The sequence below is a fragment of the Primulina tabacum genome, chromosome 1 (assembly GCF_025594145.1).
Source record: "Primulina tabacum isolate GXHZ01 chromosome 1, ASM2559414v2, whole genome shotgun sequence".
Classification (NCBI taxonomy): domain Eukaryota; kingdom Viridiplantae; phylum Streptophyta; class Magnoliopsida; order Lamiales; family Gesneriaceae; genus Primulina; species Primulina tabacum.
In genome coordinates this window covers 46,499,128-46,526,549 of record NC_134550.1, presented here as the reverse complement: position 1 = coordinate 46,526,549, position 27,422 = coordinate 46,499,128, and the positions used below count along the sequence as shown (strand labels likewise).

Sequence of the window (27,422 nt, the reverse complement as noted above, 5' to 3'; positions counted from 1 at the left end):
TTTCGCGGTAGAGCACATCTTGATCTTGCTGAAGGTGTTCTTATCAAGAGTTTTATAAAAAATGTCCTTCGTGACGTTGTCGAGATTGGCTTTCTTTTTATCTTCGCCAGTCCATTCACTTCTTGGTTTTTCAACCATTTGTAGCGCACCATCAGTAACAACAATAGCTGTATTAGGCTTTAAAATCTTTAATGGACCATCTGTGATGACATACCACATGTCATTATCTTGAGCTACAAGGTGAGCTTGCATCCGGATCTTCCAGTCATCAAAGTCTTCTTTTGAGAACATGGGAACCTTGCTAAAATGTGCCATAACTGTTGTAAACTTTTCAGAACAAGAGAAATCTGCTCTGATACCACTTGTTGGGGATCGATATAGAGTTTAGAGCGGGGGTGAATAAACTCTTTCCTTTGATGATAGTTTTTGCAAAGGGTGCTAGAATCCTGTTAGAGATTGTAACTATTCTTGTTCAGGCGTAAGTCCAGCAGATCACAAATATAAGTGCGGAAACGATCCGATGGAGTAAGGTGAAAACTAGTAATAACAGTAGACAGTAGAAGAGTAGTTGTTTCTGGAAGTTTGAAGATAAAATCTTCTACGTCTCCCCTTCTTCTGTTTCCAGAAGGTATCACTAAAAGACTTTGGATTTTACAGTACACACTTGTACACACCCACTTCAGCATGACTTATCTTTTGCCTAATGAAACTCTTAGTAACTCAACAAAATATAATTCAATACAACAAGGTTCTGGAAAAGACTCTTTTCCAGATTACAAACTCTTCTTCGAAAATTATCGTAACGTGTTTTGCTTGAAGAGTTGAAGAAACAACAGTACAAAATGATCTCCAAAGATCAGATGTAAGATATGAAGCGTGTACTGCTTTTCTGCAAGTTGAGCTTGAAAGATAACGATTGGTTCGCGGTTGCTCAAAGTAACGTTGGATAGATAATATCTTTCTTGATAAAATAATCAGCGTTGTTCTTTAAATGGGTTTGATCCGTTTATATAGATAACTTGAATCCAACGTCTATAATTAAAACGGCTTCTTTGACTCCTGATAGAAACAGCTTTATTGCTTAAAAAGGTTCCTGCAAAAAGACTACAAAACAATCAGTCTTGTTTCATACCAAAATAGGTAATGCGTATTAAATGACTTTGTTCAGCATTAATGAAGCATTTAATACTCGTACTTGATAAAGTAACGGTAACATTTAAGATCGAGTAAAAGCCGTTAAATACTTTTCTAGTGAAGCTAAGTTCTGCTTAGTTCTGCTTCTGTTTTTCTAAGCCGTTGAGTACTAACTAAAGTACTGCTTTAAAGCGAATCGATAGCTTCTGCTTTGTATTGACTTCTGGTAATTGCTATTCCTACTGATTTTGATTCTCATCACCACAACTAAATTAAGTCTATCATGATGTGTTGAGTCTTTAGACTCACTAGGTGTGAATGATGCAGGTGAGTATGATAATAATGTCGAGGGAGGCTTGGATGCCTGATTTGACTGGACTGGAGGTGCACATGACCCGAGGACTAGCGCTTCTATTTTCCGTATTTACGTTTATGATTATGTTAAATATTTTATGACTATTTATTTATGCTTATTGAGAAATTTTTGAGAGCTTTAGTATGAGCTACATTTTTTAAATTTATTGTTTTTGGGGTTTGGTAAAACGTTGGACGATTTCATGTTTTGAAGATTTCCTTTGACTTTTCAAATACTAGTTGGTTGTTTTATTTTTTTAAATGGTGGCAAATTATTTTATATAATTTGTTTAAAGGTCGGCCGAATTATGAGAGTTAGAAAAAAAATTCTAGTAATTTTTAAGCAAAACGAATAGCAGACGTTTCAGTTAGCCCAACTGGTACCAGGATTGCTGCCAAGACCTATATAAGTTCAGGAGGTCTTGGGTTCTAATCCTGGGAAAGTAAAAGCTCCAGTGCCTGGGCTGGAGAAGTTCTATGAGTAATGACGCATGGGAAAGCCAGTGAGGAAAAATACCCCAATGGAAACCCAAGAGGGACAAGGCCCCCGAGGGAGCCCATGGTCGTTACACCATCCCACTTGTTTTATTTCAATGGCAACGCCAATGTACCGTCGGGGCAATTTGGGAGTTAGAGAGTCATGGTTTTATCTTCTCTATTTGATGTAATAAGAGTTCGGTGCTAAAAAATTGCGATAACCTCCTCCCGATATTCTATTGTTAGAACTGATTTGTTGTTCCAAGATTAGGATTCTTGTTTGAATATCTTTCAACGTTCCAATAATTTTTTTTCCCAATGATTTCTTCAATTTTTCGTGGTATAAAATATAGCTGGTTGCCATAATTTTGCACCATATTTTGAATTTCTTTAAGATCTCCCGAGACTTTAGTGGAATCCAGGTCTATTTCTAGGAATATAATATTTTGAATCATATTTTGTTTTAGTAATTTGATAAGTCATATGTTCCTGGTTGTTCATGATAGCTAACATTTGTCATATTTCATTGTTTTACATATTCCAAAACATTGGAATAAAACCTGAAATTAATATGCAATATATGTTCGGATCCATAATTTGATAATTATCTCATCCTCGACAAGATAAATTAATTAATAACGATAATTTATATGTATGAAATAAATGAGCGTACGTTCTGATATCATTTTCACACACTTGTATAATAATAATAATAATAATAATACTACCATGGTTATTTTGGGTATTTTTGAAAAATATTTATATCTAAAAGACCAACTTGAGCAAATTATTAGAATGATAAAACATAGAAATTCTAAAGAAAGTGGATCAAATTGAGATTTTGTTAAATATTAAAGATCAAATTAGATTATGCGTGTATCAATTTTATGCAGAACACGCATCATCCGCTAGGATATATAAAATCCGAAAAATTGGCTCAAATATTTGGGCAGAGAAGGGAAAAAATCTGGAGAGTAGAGAGAGATTTGAGCTCGAAAACAAGAATCAAGAGAAAAGGCAAGAAAATTGAGATAAGAGACAACAAAAGTCAAGACTTATCCAGAAAGAGGTTTTATTTGATTGTAGTAATTTGTGTGAGCCAGAAAATGGGGGATTTACAGCCGTCCACAGGCCGCAAACGCCCAAGATATCAAGAATCCGGAGAGGAAACTGACCCGGAAAATGTGGCTGATTGTTCAGGTTTTTCCTTCCGAGGTGAAACAATATACTTTCCTTCTTATGCTTTATTGTCTGTCCGATTGTTTTCTTCCTAAACTTTCTTGGACTCATTGTTATGATATCGTTTGATTTTGCGTACTTTGCTTCACAGAGGAGGATTTCTCATTTAATGATACTCTGGTTGCTCTTCAGATGATGCGAGCTCAGTTTTCAGCTATTGAAAAGGTCTTTATTTACTCTCACGTACAATATTGAAATTTTGGAAGTTTAATATATTTACTCTTTTATGAATCTCTTCAAGGCAGTTCAATTTTATTTGTTTGCAAAGCTTCCAATTTTGGAGTTCTGTGTGTATTCAGGTGTCTGTTCAACCTTTTGTTTTGCGGTCACAGTTGTACAGCAGCATAGTGGATAGGACACAAGTGGACCGAGATTTAGAGGTTAAGTAGCTTGTTTAACATTTACATTTTCTTATAGATATATTTTTTTCTTGTTGGAATGTGATTATTACTTCAATTGTTTACTTGATTCGAGGTATGTTTTAATGATTGAAATCATGCTTCACTGTTTTATCTCCTTATTTATCATTACTAATGATCATGCATTATTCTCCTAAAAGGAACTGTATTCCAAGATGGTCTTCTTATGGGGTGATTATCGTGCGCACACGCTCAAAGTCCTGTGGTTGTGATGAATGCACATAGTTTTAAAAAGGCTAATGGAAAACAAAATCATAATCACCCCATAAGAAGACCATCTTGGATATTGCCATACAGAAAACTTTAAAGTTCACTTCTCAACTAAATGTTCTTTGTTCACCTTTTTCTTTATTTTACTCTATTCACTAGGTTCATGATTAATGGATGTAATGGTCCTTCTTGTTTTATTAATCCTCTGCAGTCCTTGCGAAGGGACAGAGTGTTGCGTGTATTTAAGTTAAATACTGGACAGGATGATCATGCCATAATGTTTATGGATGACTACGTGAAACAGGTTGGTTTTTTTATTTAGATCCTTCTGGATTCCTTTTTTCTAATCATAATTCAACAGTTAATGGTGTGACTTGTCCATGCCTATTTTTCCTCGAGTCTTTAAATTTTGTACATGGAATTGGTGCTCTTATGATTATAGGAAAATACTTAAATATGTATGTTTTCATTCTCAAATAACTGTTGTTTCTGATAAATTGTAACCTAAATGCATGGGATTGGGTTATGAATGGCGTGCATTTTGGGTCATTCCAATTTCTTCCTTTCATGTATCTTTTATTCTTAGAACATTGATCCCGTATTGTTATTTCATCTTTCCGGAGGAGTTTGTGGAGCCTAGAGGTTCCATGATTTGTTATTTCTTCGTTATTTTATGAATCATGTTACAAAAGTTTGGAAAAAATTGTGCATTGTATCTCATCTAAGCTTATAAAACAGACTCAATTCAAAAAATAGAAGAACCTGTATTTTTAGAACTCTCCCTTCAGACTATTTTTCTTGGGTCTTTACTTGCCCAGTGATTTGTTCCTGTATGAGTATTGTTTGAATAGTTGAAATTTGTGCTGTACGACCGCTATCACATTAGAAGATATGTTGTTGTCTTGCATATGAAGAATCTTATCCTTAACGATCAAAGATTGACAGAGGTATTTGAACTGTTTTAGATTGAAGGTGTTATGAGAAGGTTGGAAGAAAAGAAGAAAAATGATGTCACCGTTTTTGAGTGGTTTAAAATGCATGTGATACAATCCAAGTTGGATACTAGCATTGAGCATGAAGAACTTGTGAGTATTGTTTTCCTTGAATAAATGTTCAAATTTATAACTGTGCTTGAAGCAGCAGCTTGTATATCTTTTGCAGTGCTCGCTTCTGTCATTGGGTGGAGTGGTGAAAGAGGATCACATCACTCAATTAATTAACACTGGTCTTCTTGTGAGTATACATACACTTCACTTTTCACGAAAGCAGTACTGCTTGTGTCCATTACGTAGCGGCTTCGAGTCTTATTTAGACGATTTACTTCACCTGTTTCTTCTTTTGCATTTGCCATATCGAGAGAGGGATGTGTACTTGTGTTTGGGTCTTGGATTTTGTTGGAAAAACTTGAAATTAATTTGTATTTCTTTTCTAGGTTTGCCAACTTATCGATCGAAACATGTATTGGTTTTCAATTCCGAACATTGGTTCAGTGCTCAAAGGTCTCTCACAGGTATTGCTTATTGCTACTCATCACATTTTTGGGGTTCATATTTAAGATGCAAAATTATATTTTATCTGTTCATTTAGTCATTGTTTGTATCCACGAAATAGTTGGTTCGAGTTGCACAACATTGAGCCAATGCTATGCACACTATGAGCTGTTAGAAATGTGGAAATCCATACTAAAGATTCACATTATTTTGAAGGGAAGGAAGGAGCTTTTGTCTTTACTGAATCGTAAGCGATACAAAGAGATGCTGTTGGCTACTTTGGAGAAGAAGCGTCTCCAACTTTCTCCTCTTGATATAAGATTTCATCTTCGAGATCTGATTGGTTCAGGCCACCTGAAAACCGTCCAGACACCCAGTGGATTGGTGGTTCGGGTTGCAAAGGATTAAGATGAAGGCATAAAAAAAGGGTCTACTTTTGTTGCACTTTCATTTTCATTTAGGTGCCTTTTATCGAAGACTCCTCATTCACGAGTGCTTGAGTGCTACATCTGCAAGGGAAGAACAATTCTGGTAAGCAGATGTTCGGAGAACTTGGAACTGGTAAGCTAAATCATACAACTCTGCACTCGGGCCTATGTAATAATTACAACCTCTGACCGCTCATCGAGCATGTCCATTATGGGGAAGATCTTTCGAAACTCTCGTGGACACGACTCTTCCGGGTCACCACATAATTCTTATGGATTTTATAGTGTCATTTGTTCAATTGTCTTGATCACAACAATGTAGGATGCGTCAAAATCAGGACCAATCCACCCTTTGTATACTGTAGATATTTTCTTGACAAAGTCAATATATTTATTTGATATTTTTAAATGGGTTTTTCCTTTTCTTTTTGATTAGTGGATTATTATTATTATCATTATTTTTTAGTTTTGAAGATCGTTACAATTGAATCTCGAATTTAGGCTACGGCCTTCAAATAATCGCATCGATTACTTTTGTCATTGTCTTATTGACAGGCATCTTAAGGTACACCACCTTAAAAAAAGTATTGGTGCTGTTTATTTCTCTATTCAGCGTTATTATCAATATGGTGTTTCGTATGCATAATTAATACGTAACAGGATTACGTTTAATCGCAATAAATGTTTGTTGGTCCGTATATCACTTCAAATCATATCTGAACTTTCATAATTATTGCATTTTATGGGTAAAATTTTTATTTTTACGACTAAATTTTGAGTAAGTCTTTTGTGAGACGGTCTCACGAATCTTTATTTGTGAGACATGTCAAACTTATCGATATTCACATTAAAATCTTAGCATAAAAAATAATATTTTTTCATGGATGACCCAAATAAGAGATCTGTGTCACAAAATACGACCCGTGAGACCGTTTCACACAAGTTTTTGCCTTAAATTTTTTGTAATCCAAACTTTTTATGAACAATTTAGGTATTGTTATACGCGAATACTTAAAAATGTTTATATTATTGATTTAAGTGGATTAAAATCAATGGAATAGAAAGTATGAAACAGGGAATACAGACCCTACAAATTCAAGAATTGGGGAGAGATGCAAGTAATTATAGGTATCATTTTGATTTAAATAAGCACTAAAAATTATAATTTGCCGAGTGAGGTGGATGGAGCGGATCCAAAGCAGAAGCGGGTAATGGTCCACTGTACCCGACATAAGTAACAGGTTTGCACGTGAATGGACTTGGGATGCACCGGATTCGGACTTTGTTCCGAATTCAATTGACCCCACTTTGCGTCAAATCGGATTGACCGTAGGATTCTCGTACTAGCGATGCTTTATTTTTTGTTATCATTTTACTGTGAAATATAACTATGCAAAAAATGGCAAAAATTTATTGGTAATATCGATAGGGTTGACTCGTCTCATATATAAAGATTCGTGAGATTGTGTCACAAGAGACCTATTCGCAAAAAATTAGGTGTCTCGCGAATTTATGAGATAATATTTTTGTGATTTTTTATATGTCGAGTTTAATCACGGTAAAATTTAATTATATTTGATTTATTTCTTCACATTAAATTCTAAGCATTGAGTGCATTATCAACAAGAAGTAATAACACATGAGTACTCTCCCTCAATAATATATCAGTGGTCCGATGCACGTGATACATGTTAATTTATACAGTTAGAATATTTATCATATATTTTTCATATAAGATAAATAAACATATTTTATAGATTTTCAAAGTGAATGAAATTTGTTACATCAAAATCAGTTAGTGTATTATCCTCATATTTTATAATATAGTATAGTATATTATAATATAGTATTATATTGATATAAATATAGATATATACCAATATCTCTGATGATAATGATGACAACATATAGATAATTTAAATGTTTGTCCATGAAAACATTTAAAAATGACTTAATAGGAAGTTCACATGTACCCTATATAACTTTAATTTTATGAGTCTAAACGATTAGACAACTACAATTACTTGAATATATATTTTTAAAATAAGTAACAGATTAATTATAATAATATTTTCTATATATATTGGTACTCATGGAAATTTATGGTCCGATTCCAGTAAGTGTCACTAGTCCAGACGCATGTTTCGAGATTGCCCTGAGCCTGAAATCACGAATAAAACCATTAGAAGGGGGACCAGGAGGGTGTCTTGGCGTAGCCCCTTCGATGCTCAAGTTAGAGACTGAGGATATAACTGCTGAAAAGCTATCTATTGAATCCCTGAACTAAACACCTAAACCTGGTATTTATAGAGAAATACCTGGGCCCGTGGCTTGGGATGAGCCAGGGGTAGTGGGCCCATCCATGGGGTATCATCTATGATATGTGTCGATTCGGTTCATATTTAGAGTGAAAAATATTACTTTTGACATAAAGAATAAATATTTTTTTAGAAAACAAATTGAATAAGAGATCTACCTCACAAAATAAGCTGTGAGACGATATCATATGAGTTTTCGTGAAGTTTATAATAGATGGTATCATGTATCAGCGCAACAGTAATATAAGAGTTTTTTGTTTGCTATATTACCAAATTAAAATTTATTCCTTAAAATATTAATAAAATTTTACAAAAATTGTGTGATTTTTTTGTTATAATGTATATATATATACTATTTTATTAAGTTTGAGACACTTATAGTAACTAACTTTGATGTCATGGTCTGTTTTAATAATTATATATATTAATAAAATGTTAAAATTTTATTGCAAGTTATATGTAGTTCAGCGGATAGAGTCATTGTTTCTTGGTGTTTAGGTTATATGTTCAATTTTTATTGAGGTCATTTTTTTATTCTTTTATTCTTCAATTTATTTTTTAATTTATATATCAAAATTACAATGTAGTCCATCATTATTTCTTATAATTATATTTTGATCCCCATTTAAATATAAATCGAATAAATTATAAAAAAGTTGCGTGCATTGATGTACTAATATATATTATAAATATGAGTTGAGAGTTATTACATCTGAAATAAAAGTATATAGGGAGAGTGTAGACTCAGTCTATACGATCAAACATATAAGCAGTGACCCTAACTAATGTGTAAGCCGTTTGATTTGCTGATCTATTTGAACAACAAAATTACAACTTGAAAAATAATGAGCTAGACCCTTGCAATATTCAACTATCAATCCAAAGCTATAGTGGATTCTAACTTTGATCATTGAGAGCCGCAACAACCACTTTGACACCAGTTTCAAATATCACATGCACCACTAGTAGTACAGAAATAATTGTTCTAATATGAACCTCGATCAATATATTAATTTTATTTGAGTTTACACCTAAAAAAATGTTAATTTAGCGACTGATACCCCCATAAGGATCCGGGTCATTGAGGACCCGGGCACTATCCTCAAGAACCCGGGCACTACGTCTCTTCCCGAGCGTTTACCGAAGAAGCCTGTCTCTCGCGCAATTAACCAGACATTTTCTCTTCTGCCCGGGATCTCATATAATTACCCGGGTAATCGACTACCCGAGTTACATCGAGAGTTGCACCACACTCGAGTATGATTGATACATGCAGTCTAATATGTCATAACAACTTGGGCTTGGAGTGTCCTAGAAGCCACCAGAAGCTATAAGTATGGGCAGCCGACTTGCCATACTTAGTAGGTGGCATGAAAATCGAGGTACATACCCCATTTTTTACTATAAATAGCAGGTATTAATGTCATTAAGGAGGTCTGAAATCTTTCAACTCTCAAGCATTACACATATTTTCTCTCAAATATTGCTTGTGTATACCTGAAAAGCCTGCTGACTTAAGCATCGGAGTGACCACGCCGGACACCCCTCCGGCGCCCATTCACGATTTACTTTCTTATTTACAGGTACTGTCCAAGCCATTATCTTCACTCAAAATTCCCAAAACACAATAAATTGTTGATTTGATCCGTTGGAGCTCCTTATCCGGCTCATCCATTTCAAACATATCACATCATTGGCGCCGTCTGTGGGAAACTTGAATTCAAGACGTTGATATGGCTCGTACAAGAAGAACCAACCAAGATAATTCTCGCGCCCATGATGATGGAGGGCAGACTTCAAGACAAGCCGGTGTTAATAACACTGGACCAAATCTCATTACTTTAACCCCGGAGGAGTTACAAAAGATTGTATCTGATGCCATAAAGCAAGCTATGGCCAGGAAAGAAGTATCTCATCATGTTACACCGTCCGGGGATAGATAGGGGCATGAGCAGGAGCAGGAGATGAGGGAGGATGAGATGGGAAGAGAAGACAAGAAATCTAGCGCCGGGTCCAAATCTCCTACCCTGGCAGAAGAGTTGTTGGAGTTGAGACAAAAGATGAAGGTGCTGGAAGGACAGTTGGAGAATCAGGGCACTTCCCGGGCAGTTCCTAGGGGATGCCCGTTTGCTGAAATCATTGTCCGGGAACCTCTTCCCGGGAACTTTAAATCAGCCAAAATAAAGGATTAGATGGCAACGCAGACCCAGAGGAACATCTGGCCAGATTCGAGAACATGGCCATGCTACACTGTTACACTGATAGAATCAAGTGTAAAGTGTTCCTGACAACATTGGTGGATTCGACTCAAAGGTGGTTCGAAGGTTTGGCCCCTCAAAGTATTAGTTCTTTCAGAGACTTCCAAAAGATGTTCTCACACCATTTCAGTAGCAGCAAAAAGTACAAGAAGACTGCTTTTAGTCTTTTCGAAGTCAAGCAGAGCCCGGAGGAAGAGTTTGAGGGCTTATATACGAAGATTCAACAGAGTGGCTCTGGATGTCCCGACTTGTGCCACTGAGACAAAGACTACTGCATTCACCCAGGGCCTGAGAGAGGGTGAGTTTTTTAAATCATTAACTAAGAAGGTGCCTGGGGATTTTGAGGACTTATTGTCCCGGGCAGAGAAGTATATTAACATGGAAGAGGCTCAGAAACAGAAGAGGGAGGCTGTTAAGAAGGAGAGAGGAGATCGGGTGTCTAAGGCCGAGGAGAGGGGGCAAAAGAGGAGTAATCCAGGGCATTTTTCTCAGTACGTGCCTCTGAAGATTGCGCGAGAAAGGGAAGTACAAGAATGCAGTAGAGACCTGGCCCCGGACCATCAATTATCCTTGCCAGAAAAGAGAGGATTTTGCACCTTCCACAAAAAGTGTTACCATAACACTGAAGATTGCAAAACATTAAAGGGAAATTATGTCTCATCTTCCATTCCCGGACCCAGTCACAACAACAGAGAGCCGAGATTGCCACCTTGGACATCTAGGCAGCCAGGGTCCAGCGCCCGGGGAGGAGGTATGAGGAATAGTCCGAGATGAGAGCCCGGAGAGAAGAAGAGAGCCCGAGCTTGAGAGAAAAAAAAATTCACCCCCTGCTACGGGATTGATAAAAATGATATCGGAAGGCTCTACTGACGGAGACTCCAACCGAGCGAGGAAGTCGAGGAGTAGGAGGGAGTGTATGGAGGTAGAAGGAATGAGGAAGAACGAGGCGGTCATCAGTTTTGGCCCCGAGGATTTAAAGAGAGTGAATCTACCCCACAATGATGCCTTGATGATCCAAGCCCGGGTGGCAAATTATGACATTCTGAGAGTCTTTATTGACTCGGGCAGCTCTGTAAATGTAATTTTTAAAGATGCCTTTGTGCAGATGGATTTGTAGGGCTATCACTTGGAAACTGTGGAAACTGCCCTCTTTGGCTTTGCTGGCCATGTGGTCTACCCGGAAGGGGAGATTATCTTACCACTAACCCTGGGCTCCCAGGATCTCAAGAAAACGGTGATGACTTCTTTCACTGTGGTAGACTCCCCATCATCTTATAACATCATTCTAGGGAGGCCGGTCATGAATGAGCTGAGGGCTGTGGCATCTACGTACCACCAAAAGATAAAGTTTCCTGTGGGAGCCAGGGTGGGAGAAGTCCAGGGAGATCAGCCATCTTCTCAGAAATGCTATGTGGAAGTGGTCCGGGCGGATCAGAGCAAATCCAAGAGGGAGGAGAAGAAAACCAGAGTGGATGTAGCAGGAGGAAGAGTGGTGGAAAAAGGGGAAGTGCATTTTGTAGCAGAAGAAGAGCAGGAGATAGTAGAAGTCGGACCAGGCCAACAAATCCGGGTGGCTCGGGATCTCAGTACATCCACCCGGGTTAGTTTAATCAACTGTTTAAAAGCTAATATCCATGTATTTGCCTGGTCCCAACAGGAGCTGACAGGGATTTCTTCCTTAATATCGGAACACCAACTGAACATTCTCCCGGGATCTCGCCCGGTAAAGCAAAAGAAGAGACACTTTGGTCCTGAAAAGGACAAAGTTATTGATGAGCAAGTAAAAGAACTCCTGAAGGCTGGCCACATTCGAGAAATTCAATTCCCTTCATGGCTCTCGAATGTGGTCTCGGTGCCCAAGTCTACCAGGAAGTGGCGCATGTGCGTAGACTTCCGCGATCTTAATAAAGCTTGTCCCAAGGATCATTATCCTCTGCCCCGCATTGATCAATTGGTGGATTCCACATCGGGCTTCGAATGGCTAAGCTTCATGGACGCGTACCAGGGGTATCATCAAATCCCCCTGGCCAAGAGTGATCAAGATAAAGCCAGCTTCATCCCCTCGGGAGGTACATTTTGTTATATTGTAATGCCTTTCGGGTTGAAGAATACAGGGGCTACTTACCAGCGTCTAATAGACAAAGTCTTCGAGAATGCAGTTGGGGCGAAATGTGGAAGTCTATGTGGATGATATTCTGGACAAAACCCGGGAGGTTGCAAGCTTTATTAGTTGATCTGGAAGAAATTTTTGTCACTCTCATGCAGTACGGGATCAAGCTTAACCCTGCCAAGTGCATCTTTGGCGTAAAGAGTGGCAAATTCTTGGGATTCATAGTGACAGTTCGGGGGATCGAGGTGAATCAGGAGAAAGTCAAGTCTGTGCTGTGCATGCCATCTCCCCGATCTGTCAAGGAACTACAGAAGTTGACCGGGAGGATTGCTTCCCTCTCTCGATTTATTTCCCGGTCAGCGCATAGAAGTTATCCTTTCTTTCAAGTTTTGAGGAAGGCCCAACAGTTTGGATGGGATGATAAATGTGAACAAGCCTTCCAGGACTTGAAGATTCATCTTGCAGAACTCCCTGTATTGGTGAAGCCGGAGCCCGGGGAGAAATTATATGTCTATTTGTCTACTACGGAGTATGCTGTCAGCTCGGTTTTAATAAAAGAAGAAGGCTCTGATCAAAAGCATGTTTATTATGTCAGTCATACTCTAAGAGGACCCGAGCTCCGGTACAGTGAAGTAGAGAAGATTGCTCTTGCCTTGGTCATGACTGCCCGGAAGCTACAGCCTTACTTCCTGTCACATCAAATAGTTGTTCTTATCAATAGTCCTCTTGGCAGGATCATGACTCACTCTGAGGTGTCCGGGAGTATGATCAAATGGACAGTAGAGTTGGGGGAGTATGACATCGAATACAAACCTCGGATGGCCATCAAAGCACAAGCTCTGTCAGATTTTTTATCCGAGATGATCCAACCCAATGAAGAAGAAGTATGGAGAGTATTCGTGGATGGGGCGTCTAGCCTTGCCGGGTGCGGAGTAGGGGTTGTGATAATATATCCCCCGGGAGAAAAAATTAAACTAGCACTGAGGATTGACTCCTGGGTAACCAACAAAGAGGCCGAGTACGAGGCTGTTCTGGCTGGTATTCAAGCTGCCCGGGAAGTCGGGGCTTCCCGGATTATTGTATATTCAGATTCGTAACTCATCACTCAACAGATAAAGGGCGTGTATGAGGCTAAGGATGACAAGATGCTAAAATATTTACAGCTCATCAAAGCCCGAACAGAAGTTTTTGCAGATTGGGGGATTGAACAAATACCCCGGGAAGAGAATAGTGAGGCGGATACTCTGGCAAAAATGACTGCTTCTTTGTCAGAGGTAAGTACCCGGGAGGTCTTGCATCCCGGTTGATCCTTTCTACTGAGGAAGAAATGTTATCAGAACCAGAGGAATCCTGGATGACACCTCTGATCAAATTCATGGTAAATAATGAGTTACCCGAGGGCAGAGCCCGAGCTCAGAAAACTAAGAGACAAGCTCCCAGGTTTGTTCTCTTAAATAATATTTTGTACATGAGATCATTCCAGGGACCTCTTTTGAAATGCTTATCTGAGAAAGAGGTGGATTATGTACTCCGAGAGATTCATGAAGGATGTTGTGCCGAGCACCTCGGAGGAATGTCTTTGGCCCGAAAAACAATGCTTGCTGGTTTCTGGTGGCCAACTTTAAGTCAAGATGCTGCGCGGGTGGTCCAAACTTGTGAGGGCTGTCAACATCATTCAAATTTTAAGCACAACCCGGCTACTCTCATGAAGCCTATTTGGGCATCTTGCCCCTTTGATCAATGGGGCACCGATATCGTGGGTCCTTTCCCAATTGCCCGAGCTCAGAAAAAATTCTTGTTAGTAGCTGTGGACTACTTCTCCAAATAGGTAGAAGCCGAACCCTTGGCAAAAATCACTGAGCAGGAAGTATTAAAATTTCTATGGAAGAACATTGTGTGCCGGTTTGGAGTGCCCAGAAGACTAATCTCAGATAATGAGAGACAATTTCAGGGCAAAGAAATTATATCATGGTGTCGGGAGATGAAGATCACTCAGTCTTTCACGTCTGTTGCCTATCCTCAAGCTAATGGCCAAACAGAGGTAATCAACAGAATCATTGTACAAGCATTGAAAACCCGACTTCAGGGCAAAGGAAAGGACTAGGTGGAGGAATTACCCAGTGTTCTCTGGGCTTACAGAACTACTCCTAGGGCACCTACTCAAGAAACTTCTTTTAACTTGGTATATGGTTCTGAAGCAGTCCTTCCAGTAGAAATCGGGCAAACTTCTTCCCGGATAGCATCCTACCCGGATGACAATGACCAGAGCCGGGCCATGAAATTGGATTTAATAGAAGAAAAAAGAGACCGGGCATTCATTCGAATGGAAGCATACAGGAGCCGGGTTATGAAATCATATAACAAAAAAGTCCGAATCCAAGACTTCGAAGTAGGGGATCTAGTCATGAAAAAAGTCAAACCTTCTGGGGAAGTTGGGAAGCTGGAAGCTCGGTGGAAAGGACCGTACAAAATAACTCGGAGAGTCAGCTCGGGATCTTTTTATCTAGAAGATACGCAAGGACTCCCTCAAAAGGCCTTGGAATGTATTTAATTTAAAAAAGTACTATGCATGACAGATTTAATTATTTGATGGATGAAATAAATGAAGATATATTTTCTCAGAGCATATTCTGAATGCTTCTGTTATCGTATCCCGGGAATTACTAGGCCCCGGCCCAAGGCTCCGCACCTTGGTTCTTAAAAGCCCAGGGCACTACCCCTGGCTCGAGGCACCACACCTCGACCATTCCCAAGTCCCGGGACATGCTCCCCGACCCAAGGCTCCGCACCTTGGTTCTTAAAAGCCCAGGGCACTACACCCTGGCTCGGGGCACTACACCCTGGCTCGGGGCACCACACCTCGACCATTCCCAAGTCCCGGGACATGCTCCCCGGCCCAAGGCTCCGCACCTTGGTTCTTAAAAGTACAGGGCACTACACCCTGGCTCGGGGCACCACACCTCGACCACTCCGAAGTCCCGGGACATGCTCCCCGGCCCAAGGCTCCGCACCTTGGTTCTTAAAAGCCCAGGACACTACACCCTGGCTCGGGGAACCACACCTCGACCATCTGAGATTTCGAGATATGCTTTCAAACTCAGTTTAAATCTTTTGCGTCTCGAATGTTTTACTTTTATATTATCTGGAAGGGAAGCCTGGGTACTTATGGTAAGTCCCCGATCAGTTCTTGTACACTTAGAAATTTCTGATGACTTATCAAATATCTCGGTTATTATGAGGACCGGATGCTGAGTATTTTTCAGAAAAACACAAGAGCATTAAAAGGAAAGAAAGATTGCATTAATAAAAGCCCGGAGGCCTAAAAGTTACAAACAAAAGCAAATGAAAGAAGAAAAATACAAGTACAAATCCTAGTCTATATCTACATGTTCAGGCCCGGGCTGCTCTTCTCGGTCCGCCTCCTTCCCCTCCTCGCCATCCTTGGGAAGGGATGCAATGGCCAGACCAAAATCAGGAAAATTTTCCTTATCTTGGGGCAGGAGTCCGGCTTCCTCAAATTGTTCCCGGCATTTTTCAAAGCCGGTCTGAAATAGAGGGTAGGCCTTGTCTACCACGGCCTTCTTAAACTCGGGAGATTGGAGGAAGGAAGCTTGGCATTTGCTTTTATTGTACTCAGCCAAGGCCAGGGCGCTCTCAGCTCTCTCGGCCCGATGCAATTGCACCTCTACCTGTTCAGAAAGGGCATGAATCCTCGATTCCAAAACAGACAGAGAGCCTTGCAGACGTTCCTCTCGGACAAGGCCTTCATTGACGTCCTCTTGGGCCTTGTCCAAGGCCGAGCGCAATTTAGCCACTTCCTCCTCGTGAGCGGCTCGAGCCCGGTCTAACTCCTCTTGTAGCCTCTCTTGATTATCTTGGAAGTAGCGGGCTCGCTTACCAGAGGTAGTGGCAGCCCCGCCAACCTCCTCGAAAGCCGAGATCAGCAGGTGAGCGGCCTGTTTAAAAACAAGAACAATAAGAATCAACAGTGATCGGAGTAAGAAAAGATTATAGGGACTAACAAAAACTTACCGACAAGAGCTTGTTCGAGCCCTCGAAAATTTTGGCAGAGGCACGAGCATTCTTCAAGCAAGCCTCCTCGTCAGGAGTGAGAAGCTGTTTGAAAATCTTCATCCCCCGTGCCGAAGGCCCCTCCTCAAGAATATTTATTCGGGGAGGCTGCTCGAGGAGAGGAGGTTGTTGAGTGGTTTGTTGCTCAAACTCTAGGAGAGGAGGCTGTTGGTCAGATCGTTGGAGGAGAGGGGTGGTTGACCGGGTCACAGGAGAGGAGCTTTGACCCACCTCCCGGCTGTCCTCGGCCAAAGTATGCTTCGGGCTTGTGATAGCCTTTTGCTTCCTTTGGGTCAGAGGGACGTGGTCTTCAGGGTCTTCCTGGGATGAATCCCGGGTCACCCCTTCTTGTTGGGCCTCTGCCCGATTCAACTCAGTTTGCCAGGGCTGCCTGCTCCTTGGCCTATTTCTTCTCAAGGACAGCTTTCCGGGCTGCCATTTTCTTCTTTTTGGCTGCCTTTTCAGCCGCCCATTTTTTGGCGAAGGCCTCCTGCATTTTTGAGTTATCTGCACAAGAGTAAGAAGAAATTTCAGCACAAATAGTATGAAACTCTAAAAACAAGACTAGGATACCACGAATTACCGGGTTGAGCGCCCGAGACAGCAACCTCGTCAATCACCCTGTCCAAAGGGTCCTCAGCACGGGCACTCAACCCGTAGGTAATTAGGTTCTCATCTGAGATAAGAATAGAAGAGGAGTACTTCCGCCTCTCCACCAAGGTTTGCCTCACAAGGAAAGGCTCCTCGAATTTGTAGGACTGGGGAATGGTAGGTTGTTGGGGAAGGGAAGGGAGAAACCCGGTCAGACAGGAAAGAGGACCCGGGAGTTGAAAATAGAAAATTTTCCTTTCCATCCCTTTTGAGAGGAAGGGATGTCATCAAGGAATCAGGCATTTAGCCGGGCAGTCAGGGAAAATGCATTGTCCCCAAGCCGGCAAGAAAAGAAATAGTGGAGAATAAGGGGAGTGATGAGATAATTATTCATCTTGAAAAGGACATAGGCCGAGGCCATAATCCTGAAGGAATTAGGATGGAATTGGTTAACTGGTACGCCAAAGAACTTGGCGACCTCAATATAAAAAGAGGGGATAGGAAATCGGAGACCATTTCGGACTTGGTCCCGAAAGAAAGTAGTATACCCGGGAGGAGGGTTATTAGCCCTATCAGAAGGCTCGGGTACTAAAATGGAGAAAGAAGAAGGAATAGACCCCAAAGATCAGAGTTCCTCGTCCGCCCTCGAGCGCAAAGTGCTGCTCATTGAGGAGAACCAAGGAGCCCCCGGGATCTCAGTGGAAGGATGGTCAGAAGCCCGAACTTTTCCCTTACCTTTGTCCTTTCCAAGAGCTCGGGAAGTGCCCGAGGATAAGGGTTTTGAAGAAGAGAGATTGGTTGGAAGGATTTTCAAGGTTTGGGTGATAGAACGGCTGGGGGGAGACGGAGGGGAGTCAGAGCGCAGTGCGGTGGACTCATTGCTAGGAGAGCCTCGCGCATTGGCTCCAGAGGTAGAAGAAGTAGAATTAGACATAATCGTGAGAAAGAACTTACGATTTAAAAGAGAGAAAAGTTGGTGATTGAAGCGACAAATGATCGTCGGAGTTGGAGGAGCTGGCACGGAGGAGGTTCGAGAGCAAAATTTGCAAGGGTTTCGCCGAGATTTTGAAATTGCAAGTATTTTTTCTGTAATAGGAGGCCTAATATATATAGGTGGTGAGAATAGATCTCGGCCGTTTACTTAGGTTCACGTGGACGATCAGGATGCACATCGTAAATTGTACCAGACAGACGAAAGGACATATACAGTTATCGAGGCGTCAATCTTATCCATCTCGGAATATGGAACGTTTTTTTGGCGGGAATTTAATGCTGATTCGTGCATCATTATGATACCACATCATAACCCGGGAGAATTGAGGCCCCGTCATTTTATTTTATAGCCCGGGAGATTTGAGGCCCCGGCATCTTATTTTATAGCCCGGGAGATTTGAGGCCCTAGCATCTTATCAAAATCCCGGAGAAGATTAAAGAAACAACGTACGTCAATTAAATATTTTATTAAGAAAATATTCAATGCCATGTTATGACATCCATTATCGAAGATACAGAGTCTTGCCACACAGTTATCCAATCGGTCAATTCGTGAATCCGAAGATTGGTAAAGGACTCAGCAGTTAAGATCTTGTTCAGCTGATGTCATTCCTTCCACAGCATCGCATGCAATAGAATTTGATCGGTGGCAAGATTTTCAACTCGATCTACTTCAAACTCTCGCTTATATTTCCTCGCTACTGCTCTTTGTGCACGATTAAAAGCCAAACCATTTTGGTGCGCGTTGTTAAGATCTTGAATCTTGTACCAGGTAGACATGACCTTTACCCAGATGTACTCTTCAATAGTCCTCTTCAAATCCTCCAGATGAGGACGTATTTCACTTGTTACTTGAACGTGCGTACTACTGCAAGCAGTGGAATCACTTGAACTCGACATATTGGACTGATATTCACATTTCATTTCAATCATCTTATTTATAGACAAGTGGCATTTAATATTGAAGAAGTCAAAAGGTCTTAAACCAGGCGAAATGCCTTCTCATTTATTCAGGAGAAAGGAGCCAATCGCAGCCGTTGATCTATAAACACAAACTTTCAAGATGAATTGTTGGAAGTTGAGCCGAACAGATGAAAGGACGCACACGAATATCAATGTGTCAGACTTATCGAGTTCTCGGAATATGAAACGATTTTCGGTAATATAAATGCTAACGCATGCGTCATAATGACACCCCTTGGACTTCCCGAGAATACTAAATGAAAAATATTCAAAACCCGGGAGATATAGGACCACGACACCCCATCACATCTGTGGAATATTTGAAGAGCTAATGCTCTTATTTACTCTGGGTTATGTTTTTACAAAACTACAGGTATGACTGATCGGGACAACGAGTCAAGCTCTAGCCCGACTATTTTAGGGATGGGTGGTGATACCCCCATAAGGATCCGGGTCATTGAGGACCCGGGCACTATCCTCAAGAACCCGGGCACTATCCTCAAGAACCCGGGCACTACGTCTCTTCCAGAGCGTTTACTGAAGAAGCATGTCTCTCACGCAATTACCCGGACATTTTCTCTTCTGCCCGGGCCAGCATCATAGCCTGGGATCTCATATAATTATCCGGATAATCGACTACCCGGGTTACATCGAGAGTTGCACCACACTCGAGTATGATTGATACATGCAGTCTAATCTGTCAGAACAACTTAGGCTTGGAGTGTCCTAGAAGCCATCAGAAGCTATAAGTATGGGCAGCCGACTTGCCATACTTAGTAGGTGGCATGAAAATCGAGGTACCTACCCCATTTTTTACTATAAATAGCAGGTATTAATGTCATTAAGGAGGTATGAAATCTTTCAACTCTCAAGCATTACACATATTTTCTCTCAAATATTGCTTGTGTCTACCTGAAAAGCCTGTTGACTTAAACATCGGAGTGGCCACGCCGGACACCCCTCCGGCGCCTATTCACGAGTTACTTTCTTATTTACAGGTGATGTCCAAGGCATTATCTTCACTCAAAATTCCCAAAACACAATAAATTGTTGATTTGATCCGTTGGAGTTGCTTACCCTGCTCATCCATTTCAGACAGATCACATCAGCGACGATGTTCAAAAATCAATCGCTAAATTTAGCGACAGTATTTCGAATTCCTTAGCTAAATTGAATTTTCCCACGGTTTTAAGAAAATCGTAGGCAAATTAGCGACAATTTTATCGAAAGCTTGTAATATAAATCAACTTCATGAAATTTCTCATTTATAGATTTATTTATACAATCAATGTTGGGTCAATTTATTTATATGGGCTTATATGTGAATAATTATGTAATGTGGGTTGTCTCGCGTTATCACTTTCACTATTCTCTCCCCCATTAAGAAAATAGTTCTGATGAGAAACTAAAAGATTCTCTCAAGGAAAGAGCGCGTAGATCTGGAAGATCAAGACACGTTCTAAAGAATTCAAGATTATGGCTTCAGGTACGCTTCCGTTTAAGTTTTCACTCAAATTCTTGATGATTTATCATGATGGATTCTGCGGTTTATGGGTTTTCCCCAACAAGTGGTATCAGAGCCATTCATGTTTGAATCATTGAGATTTGTTTAAAGTTTTGCATATTATTTGGATCCAGATCTGGAAAAGAAAATTTTGTTTAAAACTTTTTGTTATGGCTCCAGATCTGGAAAATATATTGATATGTTTTCAGATCTGAAAATATTTTGATATGGTTTCAGATCTGAAAATTATTTTGGTTTAGATCTGAAATTTTTTTGATATGGTTTCAGATCTGGAAAATATTTTGGTTGAAAACCAAATCTTTTAAAGTTTCAGTTTTGGTAAAAAGATTTGGTTGTAAATTTAAAAAGGGATTCGGGTCGGGTCGCCAAAGTGACCTCTTTTATGGAAATTAATTTTATTTCGAAATACAAAAGGATTTTAGGTATATGTGATTTATATGAATATTGATCGGCCCAAAGGAAGGTTAATATTTAATATAATTACATATGCACTTGTGGTGGTAAACATGTGATATTTGTTCGGTTTTTTCATGTGAATAATAAATCGACCTAAAGGAAGGTTGTTATTTGACATGATATTTACTGTCAATGTTTGACTGCTGCACCAGGATATCACTTACAAGTTAATCTTTTGTCCAAAGATGAAACATTAATGGAGTGCACGATATTCTGTTAATGGGGTTTACATTATTTGAATTTATTGATTATTTTATTTGGATATTTGGTTGAGCATGTATATTTTGTTTTTTTTTTGTTCTCTGTTCAGATTTGACTCCTGCAAATATTCATTCCAACATAAATTCTATTCCTATGTTAAATGGCTCGAATTTTAAATTGTGGCAAGAGAATTTATTGATAGTTCTCGGAGTCATGGATTTGGACCTTGCGATAAGGGTTGACTCTCCTCCCGCCATTACGGATAAGAGTAACTCTGATGAAAAGAGGGAGTTTGAAAGGTGGGAGAGATCGAATCGCATGTGTATGATGATCATGAAGAGGGCCATTCCAGAAATATTCAGGGGCACAATGTCTAGCGACATTGCTACGGTTAAGGCTTTCCTTCAAGACCTCGAAAAGAGGTTTGCTAAAAGTGAAAAGTCTGAAATTGGTACACTTTTGGCAAGCCTCGTTTCAATGAGGTACAGGGGTAAGGGCAACATCAGGGAGTACATTATGGAAATATCTCATCTTGCTTCAAGGTTGAAAGCACTAAAGCTTGACCTCTCTGAGGACTTGCTGGTGCATCAAGTTTTGATATCTCTTCCTCCTCAGTTTAACCATTTCAAGGTGAGCTATAACTTTCAGAAAGAGACTTGGTCTCTGAATGAGCTCATCTCGCACTATGTCCAGGAAGAGGAAAGGTTGAAGCAAGACAAGACAAAAAGTGCTCATTATGCCTCTACCTCGAAGGTTAAAGGAAAGAAACGAAAGGATAAGGAAGCTGCGGATACACAGCCTCCGAAGAAACAACAGAAGAATCCTAGTGATTCTCAAAGTTCTGGTTGTTTTTTCTGTGGCAGTGATGGGCATATGAAGAAGCAGTGCAGTAATTATCACGCTTGGCGTGCTAAGAAATGTATGCTTCTGAATATGGTTTGTTCTGAGGTTAATTTAACTTCAGTGCCTAGACACACGTGGTGGATAGATTCTGATGCAACAACTCACATCAGTGTGTCTATGCAGGGTTGCCTGGATTGCCGAAAACCAAGTGATGTTGAAAGATTCATCTATGTTGGTGACGACAACAAAGTTGAAGTTGAGGCAATAGGAAAATTTAGATTATTGTTAAAGACTGGAATATATTTGGATCTTTATGAAACATTTGTTGTGCCGTCTTTTAGACGGAATTTGATTTCCATTTCTGCATTGGACAAATTTGGTTATTCTTGTTCTTTTGGAAATGGAATATTCAGTTTGTTTCTCGATTCAAAATTGGTTGGTTCTGGTTCTTTATCAGGATACGATAATCTCTATTCTTTGGATGTTATTGCTTCATTTAATGAATCTCTGCAAACAAGTAGAGGCACTAAAAAAAATTAACCAGTGAGAATTCAGCTGCGTTATGGCACAAAAGATTGGGTCATATCTCTGAAAAGAGAATAAGGAGACTCGTGTCAGACGAAATTCTTGAACCTTTAGATTACACATATTTTAATAATTGTGTTAATTGTATAAAGGGAAAACAAACCAACAAAAGGAGATTTGAAGCCAACAGGTGTTCAGGCGTCTTAGAACTTATACATACTGATATTTGTGTATCATTCCCTTCGGCTTCTTGGAATGGTCAACAGTATTTTATAACGTTCACATGACGATTTTTCAAGATATGGCTTCATTTATCTCATTCATGAAAAGGCACAATCATTGGATGTGTTCAAAAACTATAAAGCTGAAGTTGAAAATCAACTTGGCTTAAAGATTAAAAGCGTTAGATCTGACCGTGGTGGTGAATACTATGGTAGATATGACGGTTCATGTGAACAACGTCCAGGACCTTTTGCTAGATTCCTGGAGGAATGCGGTATCGTCCCATAGTACACTATGCCGGGTTCGCACACTATGAATGGTGTTGCTGAAAGACGAAACAGAACGCTTAAGGACATGGTGAGGAGTATGATCAGTCATTCTACCTTAGCAGAATCACTCTGGGGAGAAGCACTAAAGACCGCAGCATATATCTTTAACAGGGTTCCAACTAAGGCAGCGACCAAAACCCCTTATGAACTTTGGACGGGTAAAAAGCCCAGTCTTAAGCATCTTGACGTTTGGGGATGTCCAGCTGAGGCAAGGCCTTACAAGCCTAATGAAAAGAAACTGGACTCAAGGACGGTTAGTTGTTATTTTATTGGATACTCTGAAAGATCCATGGGGTACAAGTTTTATGATCCCACGAGTAAGTCGATTTTTGAGTCAGGAAATGCCAGGTTCTTTGAGGATGTTGAGTTTGCGGGGGGAGATAAAGTAAGGGATATTGTCTTTGAAGAGGAATATGTAAATATTTCCATAGGTGTCTTGGACATTGATCAGGATCATATTCCTCACTTTGACCAAGACACAATACAGGAAGACAATATTTGAGATCCTCTCATTCCAAATGAACAAACTCAAGCACCTCCAGAACCTATGCCATTAAGGAGATCCACTAGAGAGCGGAGAAATGCAATGCCAGATGATTACATTGTATTCTTCAAGAACATGAGGCAGACATTGGATTGATGGAGGATGATCCTATTAACTTCCGTCAAACCATGGAAAGTTCTAACTCTCAAAAGTGGAATGATGCCATGAATGAGGAGATAAAGTCCATGAAGGACAATGACTTATGGATCTTGTCCCTTTGCCTAAAGGTACAAATCCCATTGGTTGCAAATGGATATTTAAAACCAAGAGGGATTCTAAAGGCAATGTGGAAAGATATAAGGCTCGTCTTGTCGCTAAAGGCTTTACACAGAAAGAAGGCATTGATTATAAAGAGACTTTCTCTCCGGTTTTTTCGAAAGACTCTTTAAGGATTACAATGGCTTTGGTGGCGCATTTCGATCTTGAGCTTCATCAGATGGATGTAAAGACTGCGCTTCTAAATGGTGACATTGATGAAACGATTTATATGGTGCAGCCAGAAAATTTTGTATCCAAAGACACAAATAATATGGTTTGCAAATTAAAGAAATCCATCTATGGGCTCAAGCAAGCATCTCGACAATGGTATTTCAAATTTCATCAAGTGATCATCTCGTTTGGTTTTGAGATGAATTTGGTCGATGATTGTGTGTACCATAAGTTCAATGGGAGTAAGCATATTTTTCTGGTTTTATATGTTGATGACATTCTGCTCGCTAGCAACGATATAGAGTTGTTGCATGAAACCAAGAGATTTCTAGCTAAGAATTTTGAGATGAAGGATCTTGGTGATGCATCTTTTGTACTGGGTATTCAGATACATCGGGATCGTTCTCGGGGTATTCTTGGATTATCTCAGAAAGGCTATATCGAGAAAGTTCTCAAGCGATACGGGATGCAAGATTGTAAACCAACGGATACCCCAGTGGCTAAGGGAGACAAATTTAGTCTCAAACAATACCCAAAGAATGATTTTGAGGAAAAAGAAATGCAGAAGGTTCCCTATGCATCTGCAGTGGGGAGTCTGATGTATGCTCAGGTTTGTACACGTCCAGATATTGCGTACGTGACAGGAATGTTGGGATGATATTTAAGTAATCCAGGAGTGGAACATTGGAAAGCAGTCAAAAGGGGTTTACGGTACCTACAGAGAACAAAAGATTACATGCTCATATATCAGAGGTTGGATCAGCTTGAGATCATTGGGTATACTGACTCCGATTTTGCTGGATGCCAAGATAGTATGAAATCTACGTCGAGCTACATCTATCTCCTTGCTGGAGGTGCCATTTCCTGGAAGAGTACTAAACAGTCACTTATAGCCTCTTCCACCATGGCAGCTGAGTCTGTAGCGTGTTATGAGGCATCCAATCATGGAATATGGCTGCAAAATTTTGTCACGGGACTGCGCATTGTTGATGGCATTGAAAGGCCACTAAGATTACATTGTGACAATAAATCAGCAGTTATGTATTCCAATAACAACAGGAGCTCGACGAAGTCAAAACACATTGACATCAAGTTTCTGGTTGTTAAAGAAAGAATTCAGAGTGGAAAGTTGTCTATTGAGCATATCGGTACAAACTCCATGGTTGCGGATCCGCTTACTAAGGGACTACCACCCAAACAGTTTCATGAGCACACTGCTAGTATGGGTGTTATGTCAATTGAGAAAATCCAGTTTTAGTGGGAGTTTGCTATTTTAAATGCTTTTCAGTTGTAGACATTTTCAGTTACAGTTATGTAAATTTATTTTCTGCTAGAAATAAATTTCAAGTTAAGTCACACTCTGATTATGATTTAAAGTTTGATCTCAATAAGGTTAAAGGGAGGACCAGTTGGAAATAGGCATATTACGGTCACATTGCATGAAATTTCCATGCTACACATCCACTTCATGATCCATGTCATTCAGTTGTGTTGGCATAAGTGACCATTGATGGGTTTAGTTACCTTGAGTGTAGCGAAGGCTGCTTTGATCCTATGTTGATGTGATTGATGGACCAGATTGGTTATAGATGCATTTCGGAATGACAACAATTTTGAGCTCATAAGGTTATTTTCACAAACATAATTATAAAGTTGCACATATAGCCCAAGTGGGAGATTGTTGGATCAATTTATTTATATGAGCTTATATGTGAATAATTATGTATTGTGGGTTGTCTATTAAGTTAAGCCCAAAATAAAGTGATCAATTAATGTTTCGGGTTATTGGGCTTTAATGTATCTAATGGGCTGTGAGCCTTTAATGTGTAGAGACATAAGTGTAATTTCTGTTTTTATGATGGACTAAAATAGAAATATCAGAAGATATTGATAAATATTATCTATAAATATGGGTCATGGTCCCCAGATCTCGCGTTATCACTTTCACTATTCTCTCCCCCATTAAGAAAATAGTTCTGAAGAGAAACTAAAAGATTCTCTCAAGGAAAGAGCGCGTAGATCTGGAAGATCAAGACACGTTCTAAAGAATTCAGGATTATGGCTTCAGGTACGCTTCCGCTTAAGTTTTCAGTCAAATTCCTTGATGATTTATCATGATTGATTCTGCGGTTTATGGGTTTTCCCCAACAATCAAAGCATGCATGATCAATTGAATTATTCGAAAATTTCTGGCTATTCAATTATAATCAGCACATTTTATTACTGACGATATTATAGAATTTAAGCCATTGGATCTTAATATTGACATCTAACTCATCTTGTAATATCCAAAACTTTATTAAGACCAAACCTATAGTTTATATATAATGTATTTATTATATGGAAAGTGATATGATGCTCATCTATCGTGTCCACCGTCAAAGTCATACTCACCTATTGAATGTAATAAAACGTATAAAAAAAGTACATCTAATAGGAGATTATCACCTCAATGGTAGACACATAGATGAACACGGTGGGTGAATATCATATCAAAATTGTCCATTTTATTATATATCGTAGCAAGATTTATTTATATTATTACTATAATATCCTTCATAATTTTGAGATATACTGAAATGATCTGCCTTTAATAAGTTATTAAGTGAAATTTTTAGTTTTGATATTATATTTTAGTTTGTTATGATTTAGGTATTCTATTTTATCCAATTTCAGTTTTAATAGTATATTTTTCAATTTTTTTCAATTTTACTCTTTCTTAATTGGCTATCCTGATGTGCAGACACCAACAAAATCATGTTAGTGTCACGTCAGTGCCCCATCAGCACCGTGTACTAAGGATTAAAAATTAAAAATAGAAAGGAAAGAAATAGCAGATTAAGACTCAAATTCAAAGCTAAAATACATGTATAAAGTTGCAGGTTTAATTAATATTAATAATCATTTTCTTCATACCACGGGAACAATTTAATTCCTCAACAAAAACAACGTACAAGTATACATATTTTTTTTAACTACATTAAGATTTTTGTCGGGAGGATATGATAAAATGCTAAAAATAGACTTCTTAAGTAACGAACCAAAGAAATCCAAGAATATCCTAATAATTTCAAATAAAAATTCTAAGAAATTATGCACACTAATATATTATTCCCACGTATATATTATGGTTTTGTATATACATACACGTAAAAAGGCAGTAAATTGAAAATAATATTTTTAGATTGAGACAAAAATTAAATTAAATTTGCATAAATAATAATTGAAATAAGTAGTGACTCCTTATTCTTATAAATTAATTAAGCCATCTACAAAATGATCTCTGATCACAC

At 39.4% G+C, this 27,422-nt stretch overlaps 2 protein-coding genes across 6 annotated transcripts; both read left to right on the top strand.

Annotated features, from left to right (window-relative positions):
* The first annotated feature begins 2,779 nt into the window (after positions 1 to 2,779).
* Positions 2,780 to 6,160, top strand: LOC142544961 (uncharacterized). 5 transcript variants are annotated; one of them, XM_075651985.1, is made up of 8 exons: positions 2,780 to 3,180; positions 3,296 to 3,369; positions 3,504 to 3,584; positions 4,045 to 4,137; positions 4,799 to 4,918; positions 4,995 to 5,066; positions 5,266 to 5,343; positions 5,545 to 6,160. In XM_075651985.1, the coding sequence occupies exons 1-8, from the start codon at positions 2,853 to 2,855 to the stop codon at positions 5,572 to 5,574; spliced, it is 876 nt and encodes a 291-aa protein (XP_075508100.1). In that variant the 5' UTR covers positions 2,780 to 2,852; the 3' UTR covers positions 5,575 to 6,160. The 5 variants fall into 5 exon arrangements, with proteins under 5 accessions (XP_075508100.1, XP_075508093.1, XP_075508082.1 ...); XM_075651978.1 differs by having other exon boundaries at positions 2,782 to 3,165; positions 3,537 to 3,584; positions 5,540 to 6,160; XM_075651967.1 differs by having other exon boundaries at positions 2,783 to 3,165; positions 5,540 to 6,160.
* A 15,290-nt stretch (positions 6,161 to 21,450) lies between these two features.
* Positions 21,451 to 23,115, top strand: LOC142510502 (uncharacterized). The gene is made up of 2 exons (XM_075619615.1): positions 21,451 to 21,990; positions 22,999 to 23,115. Exons 1-2 carry the CDS (start codon positions 21,451 to 21,453, stop codon positions 23,113 to 23,115), a joined length of 657 nt encoding a protein of 218 aa, XP_075475730.1.
* Positions 23,116 to 27,422: the final 4,307 nt, after the last annotated feature.

Coding starts and splice junctions, on each gene's coding strand:
- LOC142544961 (XM_075651961.1), top strand. CDS start 2,853: ATGCAGAACACGCATCATCCGCTAGGATATATAAAATCCGAAAAATTG. Junction 3,181..3,295: donor TTCAGGTTTTTCCTTCCGAG/GTGAAACAATAT, acceptor TTTGCTTCACAG/AGGAGGATTTCTCATTTAAT. Junction 4,919..4,994: donor GCATTGAGCATGAAGAACTT/GTGAGTATTGTT, acceptor TATCTTTTGCAG/TGCTCGCTTCTGTCATTGGG.
- LOC142510502 (XM_075619615.1), top strand. CDS start 21,451: ATGGATTTGGACCTTGCGATAAGGGTTGACTCTCCTCCCGCCATTACG. Junction 21,991..22,998: donor ATTATGCCTCTACCTCGAAG/GTTAAAGGAAAG, acceptor CTTGGCTTAAAG/ATTAAAAGCGTTAGATCTGA.